We start from the raw sequence: 17,587 nt of genomic DNA, 5'->3' as shown, positions 1-17,587 counted from the left end.
GACACCTGTTCGAATCTAAAACTATCTGAATTGAATTGATTCGTAATAATTAACTCCATTGAACTGATAAATCTGCCCACCTCCTTTTCTCTCTATCATTCACGAAAAAGTAGAAGAAGCCCGATCGAGAGTGCATTGATACAATTTTTTTTTTAATTTTTGAATTGAATTATTGGATTATTTTTTTTTAATTTATTTTAATGATCGAATAGAATTAAATAGTTGTTTTTAAAATTAATTAATATAAATTGAATATATGTGTCAATTAAAAAAAAATAACGAAAACGCAGAAACAAAACATACTGCAAAAGCGATACCCGCGCCGCCGACGCACGAAGATTCCGTGTACGTGGCCTTCTCTTCCACGGTCAACTAAAGCTGTACCCTGTATCCGCTGCCGCAGACAATCCGAACTGAAATGGAAGTGGAGCGGAAATTGATTTAAGGTCCGGAGTCCGGACACGAAGTGAGAATTAATTCCTATTAAAAGAAAAAGACATCTCTTCTTCTTCGCCGCGGGCGAGCAGCGATCTCGTTCCGGGGAGAGGAGAGGGAGGGAAGACGTCGGCGACGAGCATGAGCTCTTGCTCCTAAATTTCCCAGATTTTAATCGCTCCGTGCTCCACGATCTCCCTCAGGTGCCTCTTTGCTCGATTTTATTCCCTCGTACTTGATGATGCTCTTCGTCGTTCTTGGTGCAATTAGCTGTTATTTCGAACGAGGGTGGGTCGTTTGGTCCAGCTAGGGTTTTCCAAAACTTTAGCTCGGAACAAGTATTCTCCTTCTGTTTATCGTGTTTTGGCCTCGCATTTCGAGTGGCTGGAACATTGTGCGGGAAGATAGGGTTTTGAACTTCGACATTAGGTTACTGCTTGCGGGAAGTTGCTATTTTTTAATTTCATTTGCCATTCATCTTGCGAACTCAATTTTTGTTTTTCCTCCTGTGTGCGTCTTTATTTCGCAGATGGTTTAACGTTGGTCCTTGATATTAAAGTTTCGATCTTGCTGGGTTCTTTGGACTGGTTGTGAGCTACGGTTCTAGAATTTGTACCTTTGGGGATGGAAGAATGTAAACCATCCTCCGATGCAGCGGAAACTGTGATGGACAATGGTTCTACCCCGCCGCCTGAAGATAAAACTTGTGCAACCTTCGATTCACAAAACAAGGAAACTATAAATATAAGTGAAGAAACCACAATATCGAAAGGATCTGTTCCACTGGAGCATGAGAATGTTGTGCCAGATTCTGGAGACAAGGGACAGGAAGATAAAAGTAACGAAAAGGAGGAGGGTGAAGAGAAGAAGCACACTGAAGAAGAGGTTGTAGCAAAAGTGATGGATCATGAAGATTCAAAAGAAGTTGTTCCAGATTCTGGAGATAAGAGAAATGAAGATGAAAGTGATGAAAAGGAGGTTGTTGATGAGAAGAAGCACATTGAAGAAAATACTGCAGCAAAAGAGACCGATACTGAAGAATCAAAAGAAGTTGAAAAGATTGAGGCATCAAATACTATGGAAAAGGAAAATAAAATAGAAGAATCAAATGAAGAGACCAGGATTGAGGAAACAATTATTGCATCAGAAGAAAATGATACAGGAGAAACAAGAGAAGAGACCAAGGACACAAATATTTCTGCTGAGGATGTGAAAATGGCTGATGAAGAAGGCAATGGAGCAGTGGAAGCTGAGACCGCTGACACAGTGAAACCAAATGATATAGAAGAGTTGGAAGAAGACAAGAAAACTGATGTTGCTATAGAAGAGTTGGAAGAAGACAAGAAGACTGATGTTGCTAGTACTACCAATTCTGAGGATGTGAAAGTAGCCGATGTGGAAGGTGATGAAGTGATGCCAGTTGAGGATGTGAAAATGGTAGAATCACATGTTGGCAAAAGTGAGGAAGGTATAGAAGAGAAACGAGTAGAACAAGAAGAAAATGACACAGATGGAGGAAATAATGGAAATACTGAAATGAAGGATGAGGGTCAGGAAGTTGTAGGGTTTAAGAGGAAAAGATCACGGGTGCAAAAGACAAAGAGCAAAGGAAGTGATAGTATGAGAAAAGCCAAGGAGTTACTTAGTAGTCCAATCACTTCATCTGTGGAACGCCCTGTACGTGAGAGAAAAACTGTAGAGAGGTTGGTAGAAGTTATTGAAAAAGAGAGATCAAGGGAATTTCAAGTTGAAAAGGTGTTCTACTAACGATTTGTTTTCTTATTTTGATTTTTGAGATTGATATTTTACATGAATGATGGTCTCTTTGGTTACAGGGTCGGGGGACTCCTTTAAAGGATATACCAAGTGGTATGGTTTTCTATTTATTTTGGTTATAATTTCATACCCAGAAGTTTGGTATTTTCATTAAATCACTGTCATTAGTTTATTCTCCTTTTCTTTTTAATCTTCCCCTTTTATATATCACAAATAATTATCATATTTGGACGACTGTTTATGTCACGAACTGATGAGTTGCCAAATATGTTCAATCTCAATATGAATTTGTTTAGTAACTGGCATGCTCATCATAATTCTTGAACTTGTAAAAATTGTTTCTGTGGATCATAATGACTCTCTTATGAGATTATTGATTTATTGTCCCTGCTTGTACAGTCTGTGATTTGGTTTGTCCTATTATAGAAATGTGACATTTTCATTGGCCCCTTATAAGTCTGTTCATTAGTTTACCCCTTGGTACATTAGATTTATCAGGTCATACCCCTTGGTACATTAGATTTATCAGGTCATGTCAGCAGCAACTTGAAAGAAAGGATGTAGGAGTGCTTCTCAGTTGTAAAATTCATTATTACTCGATTAGGTGCTTCAAATCCAGTTCTCACTCCTTTGTATATGCTAATTATTTATTATAATCATTTATTGAGTGGTTTGCATTAATTTAAAAATCTTAAATCAGAAACATCATAAACTCCTCCTGATTGGCACTTGATTTGCATATCTCCTGGATAAGATTTAACTTCAATTTAATCATCAATAGTGGATTGGTCATCCATGCACTTTACTTTTTTCCCTGAATATCCAAGTATGTTCTGAATTTGATATTCAACACACGTGCCTCTTTTTTACAGTGGCCCACAAATTAGCAAGGAAGAAACCTGCGGATATTAAATTAATTCATCAGACACTTTTTGGAAGGAGAGGAAAGGTAACTTTTCCTTTGATGATATTTAATTGTTATACTTTTTACTACACCTCTAAATATTATGTTGCTATTCCTTCTGGATGCTGCTACCTTTTCTTTAGGCATGACACACTTTTGAGGCTTGAGTAATAGTTTAGGTTGCTGTCAGAATAAGTTTCATTTTTTCTAATGGTTTTATGCATTGATTGTAGTCGAATTTCCTCTCTAATCATTTAGTGTTGCTTGAGTGCTCTACAGCTTGACTTAAAATTGTTGCTTCGAAGAGCTTGTATATTGTATACTAGTGGCCCCAAGGCCAAAGAAAGAGAAATGAAATTGCATGTTATCTTCAAAGGAAACAAAAGGAATGAATAAACACAAACAAATTGATATAGGGAGAATTTCATCAAATAATTGAGACTTATAAAAATTGAACATTGATGGATATAAAATGAGAGATTGGTTTCTTACTTTGTTGGAATTATCTTGTAATATCATTCTTGCAATAAGGTCACAAGTCAGAACTTTCTACTATAAAAAATATCTATAAATTGTCTGTGCTAAAATATATGTATAAGGAAGATACTGCTCAGTGATGAGGCTTGAGAGTAAATATAATGAATTTGAAATTTGAAATTTGGGGAGAAACTATAGATTTTTGTTTAAATAAAACTAAAATTGGAAATGAAGTTTCCACTATAAGAAGGAAGTAGAGATTTGTTAAGTTGAACGAATAAGAAATTTATTCAAGGTTTTTTTAGTTATGTTGAATCTACAATTTAATTAAAAGAAAATATATCGTTGTTATTTTTAATAAGATTGAACAGATCAAATAGAGAGTAGATTTGAATCTTTTTGGATCCTTGTCTAGTTGTCTGTCCCTTGAGGCAAAAAATCTAGTTTATTAAACGGTGGTACCAAATCACATTCTATATGCCAGCTTTGGCAATTTGGAAACAAAACCTACATAAAATTATCATAAATGAGATCAGAATGCTAATATGGGTGTTAGATACTCAATAAAGTAAAATGGAAGATAATTTGAGAGCAATTAAATGTAACTCTATAAATGGAAAATCAAGAAACATAATATTGTAATGCGCTCAATAATTTTATAGTTAGACAAATCAAATCAATTAAAGTTGAAATGTGAGGTGTTGTTGGGGACCATAGAAGACTATTTAACACAATTAAAAAGTGATTTAAAAAGATTGTATATTATTGATGATATAGCCATTCAACTGTCTCGAAATATTGAGAATAATACATGTTCTTGTTAACTGTTGTTTGTAAAACTAAAAAAGAAACATTCTCTACATCAACAATTTAATGAAGTAATAAAAAATTGTACCAATATTCATAGATCATGTACAACCAATCAACAAAATAGAGAGATCAAATCGAGTTGATTTGATTTTGGTTAGACTATAACTCAATCTATCATATAACTATCATATATTTTCTTCCTATGAATATTTTGAGAGCCCTTTTCCATCTGTTCTCTATTCTTCTCCACAATTAGGTAATTTTGATTGTCAATCATGAGGTCCTCTTATGATTTGTTTTGTTGAAACCATGATTTTGGCTTCAAATTTAATTTCCAAAAGTTTTTCATTTTATTGCTCAACTACATATTAACCTTAAAAGCAACAACAATTCAAGTGAGCGGCATAACTTTCATAAACACACTCCAATTCTTATTTGTTTGAGCCAATAATTAAACTTAAGATAAGACATGACTGCCCATAAACTCCAATTAAGCTCTTCTAAAACTATGTCATGTTTCCTTTGCCTTGGCTTTGGACTATTTTTCAAACTAGTAAGATATGGCAGGCCCATAGAACACACCACATATTGTTTCCTCTTCCTTCTTGATCACACAAACTACTCAGGAGACTGAAACAAAAAAAAAAACATGAGCCTGAACTAAACAAATGTACAAGAATGTTTTAAAGAATGCTATCCTGATTTCTATCAATGTTTGTGCAATACTCATACAGAGTAGTACTAAATCTGTGTATTTCTTTATATGGTTAGGTTATTAAGGTTTGTTTTTGATAAAAATCAAAGGTTTTCAATTCCTCCCACTATTGAGTATCCGAAAATAATTCTTGTCTACTGCCACTACCAAATGATTGTTCATTCAAGTGCTACCAGTTCCAGATAGATGTTACTATGCTGCAGTTAGGTATATGAATCTGCTGATGCAATTATGAATATTGTTTGTTTTATTTTATTGCAGGCAGTGAATTTTAAAAATCATATTCTCCAGTTTTCTGGTTTTGTATGGCATGAAAGTGATGTAAGTATTTTAATTCACAATGACTTATATAATGGTTATTCTTGTGGTGATTTTCTGATTTTCCTTGCAAGCTAAACTTATACCTTCAGGAAAAGCAAAGAGCTAAAATGAAGGAGAAACTTGACAAATATGTAAAAGATACACTGTTGGATCTATGTGATCTGTTTGATCTACCTGCTTCTAAAGCAAATTCTAGAAAGGTTGGTGTGCCTTCTGCTTCTAATGTTGCAATCTACGATGATAACGTTTTTAGGTTGGCTTGTCTTGAAACACTCTCTGATCATCATGTTTATTACCCGGTTGACATGTTGCAGGAAGAACTTGTGGAAAAACTATTGGACTTCTTGGTTGCTCCTCACCCTAACATTGAAGTAATAATTCTGAATATCAGACTTTCCATATAGTTTATTTATCTAGTATCTTAATGTTGGTGGACAAGTTCTTTTATTTATTATTAGGATTGTGCATTGATTGACGCTTCTTGAATTCATCAAATGGCTATCCATTTGCCTCTGAAACAGTTCGTGTTAATTTTATCTCCGTTGTTTTTTTTTTCTTTGTAGCAATCAACAAAATCCAGAAAACGTAAGAGAGTGCACAAGGGAAGTTTATCAAAGGGAACTGAAGATAAATATGCAAAGCGACACAGGAAGGTCTGTATAAGAGGCTACAAATTCTGCAATAGGCTTTATCTTATTGTGTTTCCTGCAATAGTTTATATTTCTTTGGTTCTGTTTAGTTTCTTATTGGATTATTCATATACTCTGGTTGTGATGATTGCTAAAGTTTTTTTTTATATGATGATTTATTGGGTTTCATATGAAGAAACAGATCAGAGATGAGGCCTCTCTGAGCGAAGATAAAAGTGCACCAGAAACAGATGATGAGGATGATGTTAATGATAGTAGTCCTCATAAAGACAAGGCGGTTGACCATTCGGAGAGTGAGGACGAGAAAGATGCAACTCATGAAGTCTCTGAAGAGGATGAACCTAAAAAAGAGGATATAGGAACGGGAAATAAAGACAAGAAGAAAGTTTCTAAACAAAAGGATTCCCTTGGTAAGGAAAGGGTGGGGATTGGGTCTATGCAACAGCCAGCTCCTGCAACTACCAAGAGTCCTAAAGCATTATCTTCCAAACATTCAAAATCAGATGATGATGATGATGTAGGTGCAAAGGTTTCCTCCAGGAAGAAAACAGCTGATGCACCGAAGAAAAGGACCATTAGATCAACAAAGAAAGAGAAGGATACTGGTAAGCTTGTCAGCCATGAGTTCTATATCATTGAAAATGCAGTGATATTATGAGCAGTACAATTTATCTGACTAATGGTTGCATGCCTTTCTTTATACAAGCCTTTTCTGTTACTTGTACTACTTTTTGAAACTAAACATGCATGGAATTAGAAAGATTTTACCAACATTTGGGTTAGTGGAAGAAGTGCCAATGGGCTATGTTCAGCCTCGATAGTCCGGTTTCAATCAGGTTCTTCATGCACGGCCTGCGACAGTGCAGTCTCAGATCCATGACTATGCCCTGTCTGAACCCAATGGACTGAAAAATCTGCACCTGGCACAGGCCTGCAAACATAGCCGAGCCAAGTGTGACATGCACTGATTCTGGTCAAGCCGTCACAAGCATGACAAGGATGTTTGGTCTTTTGTTAAAAAAAAACAATTCCCTCCATTAGGTTAAATTCAATGGTAATTTTGGTTATGATTTTGGAGGAGTTTTACCGTAGCCTTGTTCCTTGGGTCGGCAATGGTTATTTGTTCATTACAGTTAATCTGTTCAATTTATATCTTTTGTTTTTATGTATACGTTTTGCAAGAAAATAAAAAAAAATATTTCCTTAAGGAAATCATGAGGTTGTTTATCTAATGGCCTTTTTCTTCTTTTCCAGAATCTTTCAATTGATTATCTTTCCTTTACTATTATACCTTTGAGTTGCATGAATTTCTCCTGGATTTCACTGCAATTACTTATGGGTGAATTTGATCCGAAGTGCATTTGTTTTTGATGAAGGTAAAAAGGTTGGTAAAGATAAAGCAAAATCAGAGACTCAACAGCCAAGCAAAGAGGAACTGAGAGATAAAATATGCGAAATCTTGAAAGAAGTTGACTTCAACACAGTGAGTATTTTTGCTTTTTTTTTTCATTATGAAAATAGGTCAAAAGTGACAGTTTCTTGCACAAATAGTGCAGTTTTGGGATCAAAACCCACTGGACAATGGGCCACAGCCTCCACCACTGTGGCACTGTCCAAGGATTCTGTTAAACATAGGGCTATGTAGTTTGTCTATCTATTGGAACTCTTGGTCGATAGAATATATTTAAGATAAGCAGTTTTTTCTAGGTTGTTCTAGTCAGTCTGCAAGAGATGTTGATATTGGTGGTCCTTCATTCCTACTCTAAATTTTTTCTTACAAATTTGTTCAGTATTTGCCTCCGTCGATGGTGTTTGTTTAACAATGCAACAGTTTTCATGCCAAATTTCTCATACTATTCTGTTTATTTCAGGCAACTTTTACTGACATTCTGAAGCGGCTAGGTATTCACTTTTTTTAATTTTTGTTCTCTTTATTTCAATTTACCATCAATCCAATGTAACACAATTGCGGCATTTCTCCTGACTAGCTGCTCATTACAAAACCGATCTGACTCCGCAAAAGGCATCTATAAAGCTCATGATCCAGGAGGAGCTGACCAAACTGGCAGAAGCTGAAGAAGATGAAGATGACGATGAAGAAGAAGAACCAAAAGCTAAGAACATGCCCGCAAAGAGGCAGAAGGTTGCTTGATTCATGTCGAACTAGCACATACTGCCCTACCAGTCAGTCTGTTGCCCTTTCTGAGCTCTTCTCATGAAATGTAACATGTATTTTAGGCGTTCAATTGATGTCGTTAACCATGTAATCTACCTCTGTAGAGGCTGTATTTATTCGTAGGCGTAGTTGTTCTGTTTCTGATAACTGTGACTTGGTTGCTACTACCTGGTTATCGTTATTGGGTTTTGGCTGTAAACTAGCAAATGGCAATGGTCAATGCTTACTGGTTATAAACTAGTAAATGTATCCACTACTAAGTTTATGTAATTTGTTACCTGCCCATGTTTTTCTCAATTTGGTTGCCAACATGCTTCTATTCTTGCTCTTTCAGTTATGACCTGGCAGCTATAAGAAGTAAGTCCATTGTTGGGTCAAGCAGTCTTCACAGGTTGATGCAGATGGTTCCTGCATGAACACTGCCACAATAAAATCTAAAAATTAATTTTCAACAGATATGGAACACCCTGTTGGTTGTCTTGTCCTTTTATGCAGTGAACCATTGGATTAGGACAAAACCTTCTGTGACAAAATCTTGAAGCAGTATGACTGCTAAGAAGGTTTGACATATTAGAAAAACATCCAAAAAACACAATTTCTAGAGATAAATGTGATTGCTTTTGTTCTAGATATCCTAAATGTAACAGCTGAAGATGAGTAGTAAAGTGCTGGTTGCTCATTTTCGACACAGTTTAAGCATACTTGAACACAATTCAACAAGAAACTGACTAAACGCTGAAATAAGGCAAGTAAAAACATACAACATAGTTAACCATGAACTAAGATGACTACAAACAAGTTTGGTTCGTAACAGAAAAAACTAGCAAAGTGTGAGGATAAACTTTGATTACTTTTAAGACAAACATCAACATGAGAGAATGCACAAATAAGAAATAACATTATGAGGCCGAACCACATTACTCCAAGTGGAATGAGACCCCAACAATTTTAAGCAAGTATATCTAGAAAATAATGGAAAACAAATTTCTAACCCTTTATATTCAATTATTTGGCAAGTATTCTGAAAATGTTGATAGTTTTTTAATCAATAATCATGCTTTTTTTTTTATTATTGCATTGTGCCTGGTAAAAAAATCTCCTAGCCCTGCCGTATTGATAGCCCAACAGTAATCCTACAACCAGAAAACTGTAAGTACTATCAAAAACAACTAAAAGTCTTGCCATCACAATTATCTTGCACAAGCATGGAACAAAACCTGCATATGAGAATCAGTGAAGAACATTAGGCTTCAGAGGATGATAACATCAAACAATCTGCATACAACATGATTGTGCTGAAGATTGTGGATATAGTTGTTTTGATCACTTGATCACAAGATTAACGATTTCTACCTTCAATTCAAGATTCAGGCGAATCGAATACAAAAAAAATCATAACACTATGATTCAATTTAAAACAATTTTATATAAATCATATCTATATCAGTGTGGAACAAATAATATAATTCATCACAAGATTAAAAATCTGACTAAATAAAATTAAGCCAAGCAATATAAAAAACAGAAAAAAGGCATGATTTTTTTAAATTAAATGTAGAACTGGAGAGACTGGGAGGATGGAATCTAGGAATGGACAACAATGTAAAATAAGAAATCCAATCATGTAGAAATTCAGAGTCTAAGGTGACAATGAGGATGAAGTCAACAATAACTAAGCAGAAAAACGAAAGCATCTCATGTTAAAGTCATTTACATCTTCCTTTGTTTACATAATGCCATAGTCTTACATCTTTACGTTACTACTGTGCCGTGACCATGAGACTCAAAGTTGATGATAAGAGTGCACCAAGTTTTATAAATAAAATGAAAAAAAAAACAATGTTCTGCATTTCAAGACACATTGAGATAGTAACCTACATGTTTCATTTATTAATCATGATCAATATTCTCCACTGATCATATTATGCTATCGATACCATATAACATTGATGATAATCTTTTTAAAGTAAAGCATATTCAAGTAATTGGGAACTTTGGCCCTATTTGTCATTTTGAATTTACCCTCACGGTTCATGTTTCAAAAAAGTACTCAAACTGATTCATGCCTCGATTGACTACCATACTTATGGCACTTCAAGCCAAGAGAATGGCAAGAAAAAACTTCACATGGAGCTTCAACCATTTCATTAGAATTTATTGGGCATAGAAGAATTGTTCACTGCCACAACAATGAAACTCCATCGCCCCATTCTACTGGCAGATTTGTTATCTCAGTATATTGCTAACAACTGAGTTTTGCAAAGAAAAAAACGAGGGACTAGCTTCCTGCGTATGCATGATCATCACAATTATAAGATCTGCATCACATATTATGCATTAACTCATCTAGGATCCTGATGAATTTTACAAGAACTAAAAGTAGGATATGAGAGCAAGGACCACTGTGCTACCTTGCTACAAGAAGAAATAGGTTATAAATTAGAGAATAGACAGTGATAAAATAAAAGTCTTCACATCATGTAAACAATTGATCATGATGGGATGGATACCTTGCAATCTTTAGGAGAGATCACATCACTTATGGATTTTAACAAGCTATTCAATAGCAAACAAAAGTTGGATAACCAGTGTAGCAACCACAATACAGTATAGTGAGGACATGGCAATTAACAATGAAATTGTAAATTTGCAAATTAAGTACTTTGGAACTAAGGATAGAATGCTGAACCATATAAATTGTACATATTAAGAAACTAAAAGGAACAAAGAACTAGAATACTGAGAGATTGGTAAGAAGCAACTTGGCATCATCCATGTCACACATTCAGCTTATGCATATCAAACATGAGAACTTTAAAGGTGTTCTACTCAGTTTCTTGTATAGTCATGTAAATTATGAATTAGAGGAGAGAGACATTGCTAATTCTTTCTACTTCAGAAAAAAATAGCAATAATCATAACAGTCCTGTCTATTAACACTTAATTATAATAGCATGAAAACATATAAGGTTGCAAGTTCTGGACGTGTAGTACCCACAAGAAATTGTAGCAAAAGGTAGGATGAAAGAAATATTATATATATCATCACATAAAAATGCCTAACAGATAGGAATGCCTCTCATGTGCATGTATTATTTACACACACTATGAATACATCAAATTTGCATTTATCTAACTTCTCTAACACTTTCTCATCAAGCATAGCTATTATATGAAAAAAATCCAATGCAACTAGGATTGCTTCAGAGCACCCAAATTCATTAACAAAACATCATTATCTCAATTTGGGTCAGGCCAGGTTTCTTGATTTTTGTGTTTCTTTTTCTCAAATTTTCCAAATTTGGATTTCAGGGTCGAGTTTTCCCCAAGAATTCATGTTGCTCAAACTTTGGGTTTCTTGATTCCAGGTTTTCTTTGGTGTTTTAGGACTTCTATACTAATTTAATATATTACATGTATCAATATACATACGTTTATAATTAATATTAATATCAAAACTAGTTTGGTCAAATAATTTGTTCAGGTTCTATGCCAAAACATGAAAAACAGAGGCAACCAAAACCAAAAAAAAAAAAATCAACATATCTCATCTGCAAAACCAGCTCAGAAATTAAAAATAAATAAATTTTCTAGGGAGCTCACAGGCAAAACATTATTAAAGAAGAAATCACAGCTTCAAAACTGAAATGTTGTAAAAAATATTTGAAATCTACTTTACATTATGGTAGCCACTAAACAGGTTTAAGGAGCCTATTAAGACTAAAAGTATTAACCTATGGCTTGATTTTCTTTAAACCCACTGGGTCATAGGCTTTGATAATCAAATCAGGCATCAATTAGATTGAACCAAACAGAAAATGACTGAAGTCATTTCACATCGTAGTAAACCTTTTTCTCTCAACTCTCAAAAGGAGAAACAAAAATGTGATAAGAGTGAATGAAAAGAACCTACAGTCTACATACCTAAGATTTCTGAACCAATTTGACCCACTCGAACAAAAAAAAAGTTCAAATTTCCACCGAATTTGAATTGCCAAGAAATTCTGTTTACATTTCTGCACCACAAGCCTGTCTAAATGTACTTTAAAGCTGAGCAAGGTCATGTGGTTTCTCCATAGCTTCTCTAAGTATCATTTCTGCTCTCTTCTTTTTGTCATCCTTTTCTTCATCCCTGAAAGGCCACGCATCCTTTCTAGGATTCATAGCAGTTAATGACGATGCTATAGACTTCTTGTCAACTCCAATCTTAAAATGCACAGTAGGTCTGCTTGTGAGTAATGGTTTCTTCTCACTCAAATCCAAGTCAAGAGAGCCGGACTTCACTGCCTCAATGATGGGAGCAAAAGTCTCAACGGCCGTCAACTTCTTGTCTTCATCTGACAACTTCTTGCCTTCATCCAACAACTTCTTGCCTTCATCCATTTCGCATGGAATAACAACTTCAGATACTTCCTTCTCAGTGAATGTCAAAGGTGGAGCCAGAAAAGGATTGCTAGTGCTAGCAACCACCTGTTTCGCCTTCCCGGTACCATCATCATTGACAGGTTGAAACCCAGCTGCAGCATTGGAAGCAAGTCGTTGCTGTAACCCTAACAATGACCTCTCGGCCTTCCTCCGCTGCCTTGCTTGTTCAATCTTGTCTGCTTTTGCATCAGTGGCCCTTTTGTTCCAAACTGGCGTATGGACATACGTATGAGGATCAGGGAACCTTGGAAGCCAATCTGGTATGTGCTTTCCCGCTGGCTCCAACCCGGCCTGAGCAAAGCTCGGGGAAGACTTGGGTAACCGCGAAATAGGAAATTTGGGAATGGGCTTAGCAAATGGAACTTCATCAACTGTGTTGACGTACTGGGTGATCTCTCGAGCAACACCGGAACCAACAAGGCAATGATGTATATCTGATGCCCCAGAAAAACCCATCGGCGCACTCAAATCCTCTAAACTCTGAATAATGTCGAATACATTGCAGTCTGCTCTCCCAGCCAAATTAGCATAAAACCTCGCACTTTTGCCTAAATCATAGATGTACCGGACCACAACCTCAGAGAAAGCATCAATAGCAGAGAGATTACATCCTTCGAGACCAACCGACTCACAAATCTGTGCTACGGCAACCTTGGCGACAGCGCGACCAAACTCGTCACATCCCGCTGATGACTGATTCTTCTTTGACCTGCTCTCATGATCCCTTTCACTCTCCTTGCCACCATCGCTCATGTTCAATTAATCATATTATCATGTACAGAACCAATGGTTTCAGAAATGGATTCCGATGGATGGCGCTGTCAAAAACCCTAGATTTCAGTAGCATTTGAACCAACACACGCCGAGCGGAGCCACTGAGAATTGCTGCACCGGCAGGCGCGCTCGAGGACGGTCACTGCGATTCCGAATAGCTTTCTTCAAAGATCCCGGCCGCATCAGCCCAGGAAAACAAAAAAGAAGGAATCGAACGGAACAAGGCAAGATCTAGGGTTTCACGACGAGGACAGAGCAAGAAGCATGGTGGAAGGGAGAGCTTGCGGAAGCTCGGATCAAGAGAACGAGAAGCAACAGCAAGAAATCCCGCGCGATTAACCCTAACAAAAATTCGAAAGCGGGGCGCAGAGAGAGAGAGAGAGAGAGAGAGAGAGAGAGAGAGATCGGGAGGGAGAGGGAGAGGACGAGGGGCGTGTGGTTTATTTGCAGAGGCGTAGGGGGTGAGATCTGGGTGCGAGGGAAGGGGCGTGTTCCAGGACGGGACACGTGGCGGTCAAATAACTTCTGGAAGACGTCGGGAACAAGGCGTTATGCTGTTCCGCGGAGCAGTGGATCGAGTGTGAGGCGGTGGCGTAAATATCACGGCCAAGACAGGGAACAGGCTTGGGTTTGTGTACTCGAGCCTTCGCATTTGCCCTTACCGGTTTGCCCAAAAATATTATTTCGGTTCGCTAAATTTGAGCAAACTTTTTCGTTATTTTTCTCTTCATTTTTATATATTTTTGTTTGAATCAATTTTTTTTTAAATTTTTTTAATCCATATAGTAATTTTAAATCCCCTTTTGTGCTTCTTCGAACTTTATCTTTCAATTTAAATCTATATAGTAATTTAATCGATCATTTTTTGAGCAAAAATCAAATGGGCATTACCATTTATTCATATGAATGTTCTATTTTCAATTAAAGTTAAATGGACACCTCTTAAATAACTCTTAATTTAATATTATTATAATAGTTATTGATAGCTAATATAACATATAGAAATTATCCAACAATTATTATAAGGTATTTAAGATGAATTTAAGATTACCAAGTAGCTATTACAATTTATTTATGATGAATTTAAAATTTAAAATCTTGAACAAATTATATCAAAATATTATTTACCTACTTAATTAAAATTATTTAAATTTTATTAAAATTATTTTAAAATAGTTATAAAAAATTATTATATAATTGTTAACAATTCTAAATCCTAAATTCATCTTAAACTTATTATAGCAATTATTGTATAACATGTGCTTATCCCAAGTAGTAAGCATGGAGACACATGTTGTTTGAGGTTTCGAGTTTGAATCCTCGTAGCAACATATATTTGTTGATTGAGGTGCTGTGCGATTCAAGTCTTAGCTCGGCTAAGGTGTTTGAGATTTTTTGATATGGGGCCGTTTCGGCGGCAGTGGGGTCACTGACTGGGATTGAGATTTATCATCATTTTTTTGTTATAGTAACTATTCAGTAACTTCTACACAATGTAAAATCAGAAATTTTAAACTCACCCTAAACACATTATAATAATTATTAAATAGCTGCTATACATTGTAGCAACTATTAGTAGCTGCTACAACAACATGGATCCAAGAATATTTTTTGAATAAAATCATTAATGGGGTTAATTTGGATGTCTTTTTTATTTTTGCCCTTTATAAATATATCCAAACTAGCTAAAAGTCACAAATGCCCCCCTTAATAGTAGTATTTCTTCGAACTTATTGACTCATTCTATATCTTATTTTTTATGATTTAGACAAGTTTAGGACTCTCTGTTTAGAATTTTAAACAATTAGCCTGAATTTCATAAATGAGCTCTTTGTTATGTTCTAATTATTACGAAAAACACTATGTGTTATTCTTTTGCCTTTATTTTTGAAGCTTAACTAGTTTAGATTCATATCTATCAATGCACACACAAGTATTGTGTTGAGTCATATATGATATTCAGAGGCATTAGCTTGTGTCAAAACAGGGCTAGGCACCTCATAATGCCCCCCTTCCAAAAGACTGCACAATCTAATCTATTTGCACTTTCTGTTCATGGAGTAAGCAAGAAAATCTAGAGCGAAAGGATGTGGAGACCCTTCAGAAGCTTCATCAGCATCCCACAATCTGCTATCAGTTTCTGTGGAAGCACTTCGCTGCCTGCAGGATGGAACAAGTCCTGAAAGACTTCACTGTTTGCAGTCTTGATCAGCCACCCTGCTCGCTCTGTCTCCTCGCATTCATGGAATCTAGTGAATCGGATGATCATGGCGTTCTTCTCCAACTCGTGGCACTCCATCCTTATATCCAGTACCGAATAGCCAGTCTCCAATCTACGATGACAAATGATTGAAGAACCTCTCCTGTTTATGTTCGAGTTCATATACTGACACTTTCATGGCGTACCTTAGAAATTCAGACTCAAGCACCTTCAATCTTCGAATGTAATTTTCGATGGAGTTTGAGAAAGAAGTACCAACCCTGCACAGAAAATCTTCGCATTCAAGTTACAGTAACTGCTGAATAAGGATCGAATTGCAGAGGAGTAAAGCTTACAGAAAGCAGCTGGAACTCCATGCATCTGTAAGCACTAACATGGCCGACATGTACACGATGCTTTCGTGCAGATCAATGGCGTCGGCACTGAGCGACCTAGACGAGAGAGGAGGAAAAATCTGCTGCATTAGCTGAGTCGTCGAAGTCAACCTTCTCCTCGATCGAGCAACAAGACTTTCTTCACATTCAGCATCAATCTGTTGCAAGTAAATCACACTGCAGTAGGAAAGAAAAGCATGCCAAAGAATGTCAAAAAACCACACACAGACTTCGTCGACGATTCGGTTAGCAGCTTTAGCCCAATCGAACTCTCTCTTGCTGCTGCAACAATGAAGCAAGTTATCTCAGATCGACAAACAGCAAGAACACAAAAAGGAAAACATGCATAGATCCTACGGTTGATTGCCTCCTGAAGAACTTGTTCTGATCGAGATTGCGAGGTCCTGCGATAGCGTTTCTGCTCCACCAATTTTGTTTTCCGGCGAAGAAAAGCTCAGCATTAGAGAAACTGCATTTGGGGAAGCACTTGCTTGCGCAGGTAGAGAAACCCTGACCTGCATTGCACTCCATGTCTTCTCTGAACCTCTTGGAAGCAGGATTCCTCCATTCTAGGGCTTCCATGGAGTTGTCAGGAGCTCTCTCGGTGGAAGATAATCCTCGTGCTTCTTCCAGGCCGTGCCGAGCTTTCGATGCTCGCTGTTTAATGATCTCGACAGTGTTGTTGGTGGATGAAGATTAAAGAAAGCTTCATCTTTATCTCTGGAATCGAGAAGATGGATTCTCCCAGGTCGCAACGCCATTGCGAATTACAGTGGAAATCCACCTGTAAGAATCGGATCTTTTTCAATTATAAATTTAGTTTTGCACAGTAATCGATTCTCAATCGCACAGAGTGCAGGATTTTGATCCAATTATCTTCTCTTGCTGATAATTCAAGAAGAGTGACAAAGTCGAAATCAGAAACAAATTCTGAACACTCTCTTCATCTTCAACCTTATTTCTGGCAAAGAAACAAATTATGGATGTGAGCAACAATTTCTCAATTCATCATCATAATAATAATTACTGTTTTGCTGACAGCAATTCATCACACTTTGGGAAACAAATAATTGTGATTTTTGATCGGTTGGCCTTATCAGATAGCAAGCATTCCACATCCATCCCTCGTGGCCTCATCTCCAGCTAGTGGCGGCCTTTACAGGACAAAACTCGAGCATCTCCTCTACATATATATGTATATATATATATATATATATATATATATATATATTAAAAAACTTTTTAAGTTATTGAAAATTACAATTACTATATTGGGTATAATTAAGATGATTAGAAATGCACCAGCAAATTAATCACTAAACGTTATTGTGCACGTGCGTGGCACGTGGAAGATAAGGAGGCAGGCCAGGCTCGAGAGTCTGGTGTTTTCGCGCTCTTCCAGTCACTTTGTCGCTCCCGCGTCCGTCGCGGCGCAGACACGTAAGCGAAACGTGTCGTAACTGTCATCCATTTGGCAGCGTATCCGCGGCCGGACACGCTTGAAGATTCGCAAAGGCTATGGTCCTCGC

General features: G+C 36.6%; 2 protein-coding genes and 1 pseudogene across 4 annotated transcripts; 1 reads left to right on the top strand and 2 right to left on the bottom strand.

The window, feature by feature from the left end:
• Positions 1-499: 499 nt before the first annotated feature.
• On the top strand, positions 500-8,561 carry LOC141846376 (DEK domain-containing chromatin-associated protein 2-like). Of its 3 annotated transcripts, none has more exons than XM_074734403.1 (12): positions 500-638; positions 965-2,190; positions 2,271-2,304; positions 3,084-3,160; positions 5,379-5,438; positions 5,528-5,638; positions 5,753-5,809; positions 6,002-6,091; positions 6,264-6,693; positions 7,465-7,571; positions 7,960-7,990; positions 8,077-8,561. In XM_074734403.1, exons 2-12 carry the CDS (start codon positions 1,060-1,062, stop codon positions 8,238-8,240), a joined length of 2,292 nt encoding a protein of 763 aa, XP_074590504.1. In that variant the 5' UTR covers positions 500-638; positions 965-1,059; the 3' UTR covers positions 8,241-8,561. The 3 variants fall into 3 exon arrangements, with proteins under 3 accessions (XP_074590504.1, XP_074590503.1, XP_074590502.1); XM_074734402.1 differs by having other exon boundaries at positions 5,510-5,638; positions 6,270-6,693; XM_074734401.1 differs by having other exon boundaries at positions 5,510-5,638.
• A 3,655-nt stretch (positions 8,562-12,216) lies between these two features.
• Positions 12,217-13,855, bottom strand: LOC141846346 (transcription initiation factor TFIID subunit 8-like). Its single transcript, XM_074734365.1, has one exon. The coding sequence runs from the start codon at positions 13,440-13,442 to the stop codon at positions 12,309-12,311; it is 1,134 nt and encodes a 377-aa protein (XP_074590466.1). The 5' UTR covers positions 13,443-13,855; the 3' UTR covers positions 12,217-12,308.
• A 1,619-nt stretch (positions 13,856-15,474) lies between these two features.
• LOC141845857 (uncharacterized) lies at positions 15,475-16,836 on the bottom strand (annotated as a pseudogene).
• Positions 16,837-17,587: the final 751 nt, after the last annotated feature.

This window comes from Curcuma longa, chromosome 15 (assembly GCF_044706935.1).
Source record: "Curcuma longa cultivar G26 ecotype Majalengka, Jawa Barat chromosome 15, ITB_CL_G26_1.1, whole genome shotgun sequence".
Taxonomy (NCBI): Eukaryota; Viridiplantae; Streptophyta; class Magnoliopsida; order Zingiberales; family Zingiberaceae; genus Curcuma; species Curcuma longa.
The sequence above is the reverse complement of the archived record's forward strand: the minus strand, read 5'-3'. Positions and strand labels throughout refer to the sequence as shown.

Excerpts from the sequence above, each read along its gene's own strand:
- LOC141846376 (XM_074734401.1), top strand. The coding sequence starts at position 1,060 with ATGGAAGAATGTAAACCATCCTCCGATGCAGCGGAAACTGTGATGGAC. Across the intron at positions 3,161-5,378 it reads TTTTTGGAAGGAGAGGAAAG|GCAGTGAATTTTAAAAATCA; the intron begins GTAACTTTTCCT and ends ATTTTATTGCAG. Across the intron at positions 5,639-5,752 it reads CTAAAGCAAATTCTAGAAAG|GAAGAACTTGTGGAAAAACT; the intron begins GTTGGTGTGCCT and ends GACATGTTGCAG.
- LOC141846346 (XM_074734365.1), bottom strand. The coding sequence starts at position 13,442 with ATGAGCGATGGTGGCAAGGAGAGTGAAAGGGATCATGAGAGCAGGTCA.